The sequence below is a fragment of the Ranitomeya variabilis genome, chromosome 6, assembly GCF_051348905.1.
Source record: "Ranitomeya variabilis isolate aRanVar5 chromosome 6, aRanVar5.hap1, whole genome shotgun sequence".
Lineage (NCBI taxonomy): Eukaryota > Metazoa > Chordata > Amphibia > Anura > Dendrobatidae > Ranitomeya > Ranitomeya variabilis.
The window spans coordinates 63,300,531-63,310,081 of NC_135237.1; the positions used below are offsets into that span (position 1 = coordinate 63,300,531).

A 9,551-nucleotide genomic window follows, 5' to 3' on the forward strand; every position below is an offset into this window, starting at 1 on the left:
GCCTTCTCCTGTGACAACTTCAAGTTGTCCACCACATGATTCCAACTCCACTGCAACCTATCAACCACAGAATCCACCCCAGAACAGTCAGAAGGCTCAACATGACCCGAGGAGAAACGAGGATGAAAACCAGAGTTGCAGAAAAATGGCGAAACCAAAGTAGCGGAACTAGCCCGATTATTGAGGGCAAACTCAGCCAATGGCAAGAAGGTCACCCAATCATCCTGATCCGCAGAAACAAAACATCTCAAATAAGCCTCCAGCGTCTGATTAGTTCGCTCCGTTTGGCCATTAGTCTGAGGATGAAAGGCAGACGAGAACGACAGATCAATGCCCATCTTAGCACAAAAAGATCGCCAGAATCTGGACACAAACTGGGATCCTCTGTCAGACATGATATTCTCAGGAATGCCGTGCAAACGAACCACATTCTGAAAAAACAAAGGAACCAGATCGGAAGAGGAAGGCAACTTAGGCAAGGGCACCAAATGGACCATCTTGGAAAAACGATCACACACCACCCAGATGACAGACATTCCCTGAGACACCGGAAGATCTGAAATTAAATCCATGGAAATGTGTGTCCAAGGCCTCTTCGGGACGGGCAAGGGCAAAAGCAACCCGCTGGCACGAGAACAGCAAGACTTAGCCCGAGCACAAGTCCCACAGGACTGCACAAAAGCACGCACATCCCGTGACAAGGAAGGCCACCAAAAGGACCTAGCAACCAAATCTCTGGTACCAAAAATCCCAGGATGCCCTGCCAACACCGAGGAATGAACCTCGGAAATAACTCTGCTGGTCCATTTATCAGGAACAAACAGTCTATCAGGTGGACAAGAGTCAGGTCTACCAGCCTGAAATCTCTGCAACACACGTCGGAAATCAGGAGAAATGGCCGACAAAATCACTCCCTCTTTAAGAATACCAGCCGGCTCTGAGACTCCAGGAGAATCAGGCACAAAGCTCCTAGAGAGAGCATCAGCCTTCACATTTTTCGAACCAGGCAGGTATGAAACCACAAAGTCAAAACGGGAGAAAAACAATGACCAACGAGCCTGTCTAGGATTCAGGCATTTAGCAGACTCGAGATACATCAGGTTCTTGTGATCAGTCAAGACCACCACACGATGCTTAGCTCCCTCGAGCCAATGACGCCACTCCTCAAATGCCCACTTCATGGCCAACAACTCCCAATTACCAACATCATAGTTCCGCTCAGCCGGTGAAAACTTCCTGGAAAAGAAAGCACATGGTTTCATCATAGAGCAACCAGAGCCTCTCTGCGACAAAACAGCTCCTGCACCAATCTCAGAAGCATCCACTTCAACCTGAAAGGGAAGTGAGACATCAGGCTGGCACAAAACAGGCGCCGAAGTAAACCGGCGCTTCAGCTCCCGGAAGGCCTCAATGGCCGCAGGAGCCCAATTAGCGACAGAGAACAGCTCAGGAATAGGAATCTTAGGCTCTGACATAGGACTGCCAATAACAAAATCCTGAATGCTCTGCACACGAGCAGCAAGCTGATCCACACTAGTAATCAGAGTTTGCACATTCATGTCTGCAGCAGAGTTTCAAGCCATTCAGAGGTAAAGGGGAAGGAAGAAAAAAAAAAAAAAACCTCAGAACTTCTTTTTTCTTTTAATCCCACTTCTGCAATGCATTAACTATTCAGTGGCCTGGCATACTGTTGTGATCCTAATGGCAGAGGATCTCAGGGTCTTCAGCAAAGTCTGCAAACATAAAAACTAGCTCTTAGGGAGGTGGTAACTGAGCTGACCACATACCTGATCCTAGCCCACAAATAATAGCAGCCGGGGAACGTGCCTACGTTGGTTCTAGACGTCTCGCGCCAGCCGGAGATCTAACTAACCCTTTCAGAGAAAATACAGACCTCACTTGCCTCCAGAGAAAGATACCCCAAAGTAGATACAGGCCCCCAACACATAATAACGGTGAGGTAAGAGGAAAGGACAAACGTAAGTATGAACTAGATTCAGCAAAGAGAGGCCCACTAAATAATAGCAGAAATATAGAAAGCGGACTTATGTGGTCAGCGAAAAACCCTACTAAAATATCCACGCTGAATATCCAAGAACCCCCGTACCGACTAACGGTATGGGGGGAGAATATCAGCCCCCTAAGAGCTTCCAGCAAAATCAAGAATCACATTATGAACAAGCTGGACAAAAAACAGAATAATACAAATAAACAAAAAACAAGAAAGCAGGACTTAGCTTATGTTGCAAAAATCAGGACCAGTAGACAAGAGCAACCAGACAAGGACTGATTACATGGATGCCAGGCAATGGACTAAGACTCCAGGAAGTTTAAATAGAAACACCCAGAGTCTTAACGAACAGGTGACTACCAACCTGAGGAAAGAGAATCCAAGAGCCATACCGCGAGTGACCACAAGAGGGAGCCCAAAAGTATAGTTCATAACAAATGAGCAGGCGCTGGGCCTCTCTGACCTTTCCCAGTGCCTGTGCACTGCAGTACTTTGCTCTGCCCTCAACAGGGCAGATAAGTACACCTGTGCAGGAGCGCGATGCCGGGGAGTCATGAAGCAAGCAAGAGGGCAGCATCGCAAGAAGATGGGAGGTACTTGACCTGGACCTGCGATGCCCATCGGACCGGACTGCCCTGCATGTGAGTATAATAAAAGTTATTTTTCTTCTCTTGTAGGTTGGATTGGGGGCTTATCTACAGAATTATAGAATGCTGTAGATAAGCCCTGAAAGGCGGTGGCTGTAACTCGTATCAGCCAAACCTGGTGAAAGGTTCGCTTTAATGACCAGAAGTTCCCTATTACCTACATCATAGTTTCTTTCAGCCAACGACAACTTTTTAAAGAATAAGGCACATGGATGCCATTTACCAGGCCATAACCCTTGAGAAAATACAGCCCTGACCCGCACCACAGAAGCATCAACCTCGACAATAAATGGTTGAGAACCAACAGTTGGATAAGTACTGGCACAGTGGGAAAACATCTCTTCAATGAATAAAATGTTTGCCGAGAGTAGTTGGACCACCTTAAGATGTCCATACCATTCCAAGTCATGTCTGTGAGGGGTTTGACAAAAGACGAGAAGTTTCTGATACATTTTTTAATAGTTTACAAACCTCAAAATTGCTGTAATGCTTTCAGATTTTCTGGTAGGCTCCATTCCAGGACCGCTCGAACCTTAACAGGATCCATGAGGAAACCTGCTGCCAACATCGGGAAACCTAAAAACTGAACTTCCTGTACGACACATAGATCCAGAAAAATGTGGGGCCAGTGAAAATGTCACGCTATGATGGACTTTCAGTAAGGGAGGAGGCCTCAAACTGTCACTGGAACTGAGACCCTAACTATCCCTGTCCCAGGGATACTCTTGATGGTAGAGAGGCCTGGATCTCTGACCTTACTGATCTCCTGTTATTCACTAAGCTGTCCCCTCCCCCAGGAGGCACTGGACAGGAAAGCTAGTGTGTCAATACGTAACACAGACAGGGGTAAAAGAAAGCAAAAAACATACAAACACTCACCAAAGGTATAGAGGTATAAGGGAAGGATAGGAATGTACCAACCAAATGGGAATGGGATAATGTGGAAAGCTTACACCCAAAAAAAGCATGCAACAATCTCCAGTAGCAATTCGATTTTCAATACAGCACAGCGTCTTCAAAGAGCTAGAAAGCAAAGCTTTCACTGGCAAGGAAGAGAAGATCTGGCCAGATTTTATATGAAAAGGTAATGACCAGATCAGAAGCAGCTGAAGTGGAGCTGCATGTTTTTGATGAGTATAGAAAGGGTCGTTAACCTCTTCAGCAACAAAGGAAACCAACTCCACTTAATATGGGACATAAATACACAAGCTAAATGGAAATGCGATTAATACTACGGTAGTGATCTTCTAACCTCAGATATCCCAAGAGGACGTAACACACTTATGACATCACATCACTACCTAAGGATTGAAAAGCAAGTTAACCTCTTGGATCGTGCCTCACCCAAACTTGCATGTCCATACTTATATTTTTACGCTAATGCAGGATCACTGCCCACAATAACTAGCATGATACAGGTTGTCTCCAAAGTTTTAATTGATTAGTTTAAATCTCCTATTTAGACATTTTTTTTATTTCTCCTTTTGTTAGGGATTATGTGTTAAGTGTAACAATGGCATCAATACACTCACTGGTCACCATCTTTGCCTGATTTGACCAGTGCTCCAGTATTATCTTCTGGTGTCGCAGCACCACATCTGTGGCTTTCCAGGTCATTGGGTTGAGTAGAGGTCACTTTTTCAATGCAAATCTATGAGACTCCTAAAGAGGCTCTCTTTGGCTCTCTAGCCTCGTTATAAGTCTCATAGACTTGCATTAAGAAAATTCAAAAGCGATCTTCACTCCTTCCTGCAACCACAATGTAATTTGGCCAGTCACGTGATTGCTGCTGAAAATTGCAGAAGACTGCCATCGGTAAGTATTATACTAGAGATGAGCGAATCAGGAAAAGTTCGAATTCACGTGGATTATTTTTTTGCGAAATTCTGTTTGAAAAGACGTTATTCTCTCTAGACCCCATGGCATAATAACTGTAAGATGTACTACACCGCCACCCGTCAGGTTCTCTCAAACTAGGCAAACTAGGGACTTCCAGCTCTGACAAGATCGATGAGGGCTCCATGCAAGCAAAAAAAATTACAACATTATGATGTGCACCATGACTTGACCATGAAAAGGGCAATTTTATTAAGTTACCCTTTGATGGTGAGGCGTCCTAAAAGTTATAATAATAATGGAAATTATTATGCTTTGTATTTTTGTTTCTTAATTTTATGTGGCTCATTGGGATTGGAGAGTAAAGAATGTTGTGATTTCCTTGTGAATTATGATGTAATAACATACTGGTTTCTTGTTACCTCTGAGAAACGTTTTTAATTTGTTCCTCTAACAGGTTCAAGGAGAGATAAAAAGAAAATGGGGGAGTCTTTTTTTGAACACTTACCTAAATCGAGACTTCCGCCTGCACAGTTTTTCCATTTCACGCAACGGCTCCGAATGTGCATCTCAGTTTAAACGAAATTCAAGAGCGCCATCAATTATGCAAACGGAAACATCGGTAATTTAACACCTACCTGTCAGGAAAGCAACAAAGGACTAACTATAGCATGCGACTATAAATGGTATCAATTTATTAAGTTTGTGCAGTGAGTCAAGGCCACTGCAGCCCAGATGACCAATGGACTTTTATATGGACTTCAGGACTTCATTATAGCACTTTCTGCTCTTTAGGCTTTTACCACCAACCTTTTATTTTAGTCTAATTTATTATAGAAATGTATCTTTTTTTTGATTTGTGAATGTACTTAGTTAATTTGAGCATTAAAACTTATATTTCTATGGAATGATAAAAGCGGGTAAAGAATTCTAAGTTTATGTATATTTTAGTTAAATGTATCAAATTTATGAAACTTATCGAGCAAAATTATTTTGTAATACATTTGCATTGAAAAACTATAGCTGAAGATGAATATCGCAAAATATGAGAGAACCACTTTTGTGGGCTGATTGTGCATGCCTTGAATATGCTATATCCACAGTCAATATTCCAGCATTTTTTAAAGAAGACCTGTCCCTTTCCTGTAAGATCTGTCCCTTTCCTGTGTTCTTGTTTGTTGTTGTTTTTTACAATTCTAGAATATGCATTATTTAGAAATATGAAGAATAATCTATTTTGTATTTTTCCAATTTTTTCACACATGATTTTGTAATGTAAAGTAAAGACATGGCTGTAATACTGATTACATTGATACCTTTGGCGCAGAAATCCACTTTGTGATTCTTATTTAATCACCATTTGAAGTTTCCTGCTAATTAGATTTTGGTGCACAGGGGCTGGACTGCGCACTATGTCTTCTCCTCCCTGTCTGTGATTCCGACGCCCTCCATCTTTCTCTGGTCTCTGAATGACCTGTCTACTCGGCTTCAAAACTCAGCAGTGACCTGTCATTCAAAGACTGGAGGGAGGCAGGGGGACCCGGGAATCAGCGACAGGCAGGAGAAGACCCAGTGCACAGTTCGGCCCCTGTGCACCCAAATCTAATTATCACTAAATTTCTAATGATGATTAAAAAAGAACCACAAAGCCGATTTCTTCACCAGAGGTATCAATGTAATCAGTATTACAGCGCCATTACAGCTATGTCTTTACTTTATATTACAAAACTGTGCTGAAAAGTTTTCTTTAAACATTCCTACAAGGGTTTACATTGTTACTTCTCTGTCTGTACCGACTAGGCGTGCACTAGAGAAGAAACTGGGCAATATAAACGCTACTTCTGCAGGACCTGCTTTATTTTTTTCATAGTGACAGGGCTTATTCTATATTTATGACAGAGGCCAAAAGCCATTCAGAGAAGCAGTATAGAAATTGGTCGACGTGTGATCACAAGTATGCAAATCGCTTAGGAGTGGACACATTGTGACCGACGGTACTGTGACAGTGGAGTAAAATCATAACAATAAGCTGCTAGGATTCCACATATTAGATTCCCGTGCTAATTTTTTTACATGGCCCAGACAAATTTAATACAGTAGGTTTAGGAATTTTGACAATTTTTGCGCAGATTCCACTCAAACTTTACATTCAGTGCATGTGAAGGGAGTTTCTGAAACCCAATTCGCATGTTCGGTAAATATTCTCTTCAGATTTGTGCCTGTGCTGCTGAAAAAACATCATCTGTGGTAATAATGAGCATGCACAAATTATTTGAATTACACATAGACTAATGCGGCTAATCCATGTGGTTACCAACGACGCATCAACTGCACATTAGTGGCAGAAAACAAAGTGTCATCTTACACTAGGGGTATGTGCACATCTTAAGTATTTGCAGCACACACTTTTGCACTCTTTTGCACGGATCTCTTGGGAGGAAAAACGGTGCTTAAATTATTCACATTTTTGTTGCGTTTTTGTTTTGTGGCATTTGAATGGATGAAAAACGTTGCAAAAGCGCTGAAAAAATTGACGTGACTGATTCAAATCTGCAAGGACAAATATGGAGCATTTGCTTGAGATTTCAGAAACCTCATTCACTTTGCTAGCACAGCAAAAGGCTGCGTTTTTTTCATGGCAAAAACGCAACACATGAACAAACCCTTGGACTAGGGTCACATGACAGTATAAAAAAAATTGGTCTGATTTTCATCCAGAAAAGTGGGACAATTTTTTTCCCATGCGTGTGCTGGGTTTTTTTTCACTCAGCAATTATTAATCATTTACAAGAATATTTACCGTTTCCTATGTTACAGAATTACAGGGTATCCATAAAATGTGGATGCTATACTTTGGCTCTGTATGGCATCCGATTTTTTTTCTTACACCCATTGACTTGAATTGCTGAGTCTCATCTAATGTATGGAGGAAAATTGTGCATGCTGTAATTTTTGTTACATGCTGACTTAGTCAGTGAAAAAAATCGCTCATCTGCTCCGCACCATTGAATATTGTTAGTCCAAGTGCATTTTTTTTTTACGGATAGCAATCGGACCAAAAATGCAGTCATGTGCACCAGCCTTAGAGTGTAGAATGATGGAAAAGAACGTCCCTCCCTTTGAAGGGCCCAAGAAGCCTGTGCACAGTCAAGACCATTGCTTTCAATGTGAAATCATAGTGTAATACTTTTATTTGACAAGTGGTGGCGCTATAGGGAAATTAAACGCTTGTGTCTACCATAAATCTGAGTTGATCACTGAAGATCCCAGCAAAGAAAATCCTGTAATCATCATCAGAGGAGCCGGCTACATAAAAAGAACTGTCAAAATCTGAAAGACTCTAATACCCCAAAATAAGGGACAGGTCTCTTTAATTAGATTTATTTTCAGTGTAATAAATGTGATGTTTTTTTGTGCCTGTGATGACATTCGTCAGCGCTCGTTATACCTCTTCTTATATGTATATACCTGTTATGACCCTGGAGACACAGGTGGTACAGTTTTCACACTGCACTGCTGGTAGACTGATCTGTAGCTCTTTTCTTCCCTTGTCTTTCATTCTTCTCTTCTAATTGTTTCATTAGTACAAATGCTGTGTAAATATGTTTTGCATTAAAGTTTCCACTAAAATTAGAGCTCAGCAAATAAGTATGTACATAGTATAGTTTAATGTTACCTCATTGGGTTAATGTCCATGCAAAATGGCGTCTTTAATCCGGCATCATACAGACATTTTAAAGGGGATGCCTCATCAAGTCAACCCTCTTTTACAATGATCAGCTGATTTTTCAGGTCCAGCTTTGGATATGCTTGCAGTAGAGATGCAATATTTCATACTAGACATTGAAATGAATGGGTGACAGCTCTGCCACCCCCAGAGACTCTCTACATTAGCAATTTTCTATGCTCGCAAATTGACCTGAGTCTAGCGCACAGGAGCCCCCTCTAATGACTTCTTTAGGCTCTAGAAGACAGTGTTTTCATCAGCTAAAACCTACTCAAGTCATATGTGTAAATAAAAGAAAATGCCTGTAGTATGCAAAGGGGCAGGCACGGTGTTGGTCGGGGGACGCTGTGCCCATAGAATACACCAGCCCTTTTATTTGAGTGATTTCCCCATCATGGTATCGTGGATCCAATGCAGATCTTCACAAGGAACTGTTCAAGAACAGATTTACTCACAAATAGGCAACAAGCTTGATAGTTAGAGTCTCATGCGAAGCAATGTGCTTGGGGGTTACAAACAATCTCACAAGAGACAACAGCTTCAGCAGAAGTAGATGATTGGTATCATAACAGAGGTCTGATACTTGTGACACTTGTGTACTACCTGCTGGTAATCTCCACTATTTGCACCAATGCACCACCTTGCTGGTCTAGCAATATTGTGCCCTCGTGCCGCTGACTTTCTCAGTTACCAATTATCAGTCCCTCGCACTTAGACACCAGTCTCCTTGTTATCCAGACATGGCACACCCCTTCATAGCCAGGCACAATATTCCGACTCCCTCAAGTGTGACTTTCTCCTCAATCCTTATGAGATGGACTGCTCACACATGGAAATAGGCTTCTCTGTTTCTTTCTGTGGTGACAGTCTTCATCCTGCTCTCTGTAATGATGGTACTCTTATACAGGTCAGCGGGTCTTCCTCACTGACACACACCAGTATGAGCTGGAGATTCCCGAACCTTCTATGCTTCACTTTGTGCTACCCTTGAGTGAGAAACCATGTTTGTCAAATGCTACTCACCCCCACTTCTAGCTAGCTGGGCACAACAGCTGTGTTCTTTCTGCCAGGTTCTACATCTGTTTGCGTCTGACCTTTACTGGCTGGGAAACAGGAACCATTTTTACTCTCATCCATCTTTTCAAGGGTATAGGTGTGTAGTTCTGATACCAACCCTGAAACTACTTTCTGATCAAGCATCTAACACGGCCAGTAGTGATGAGCGAGTATACTCGTTGCTCGGGTGATCTCCGAGTATTTATGACTGCTCGGAGATTTAGTTTTTGTTGCCGCAGCTGCATGATTTATGGCTGCTAGCCAGCCTGAGTAC

At 42.3% G+C, this 9,551-nt stretch overlaps 1 protein-coding gene across 1 annotated transcript in view; it reads left to right on the forward strand.

Annotated features, from left to right (window-relative positions):
* VIPR2 (vasoactive intestinal peptide receptor 2) overlaps positions 1-5,406 on the forward strand; it is a 96,846-nt gene extending 91,440 nt beyond the window's left edge. The window contains exon 13 of the mRNA XM_077268553.1: positions 4,952-5,406. Within this exon, the coding sequence (XP_077124668.1) occupies positions 4,952-5,125 (174 nt within the window). The 3' untranslated portion in view covers positions 5,126-5,406. The remainder of the gene's footprint in view (positions 1-4,951) is intronic.
* The last annotated feature ends 4,145 nt before the right edge of the window (positions 5,407-9,551 follow it).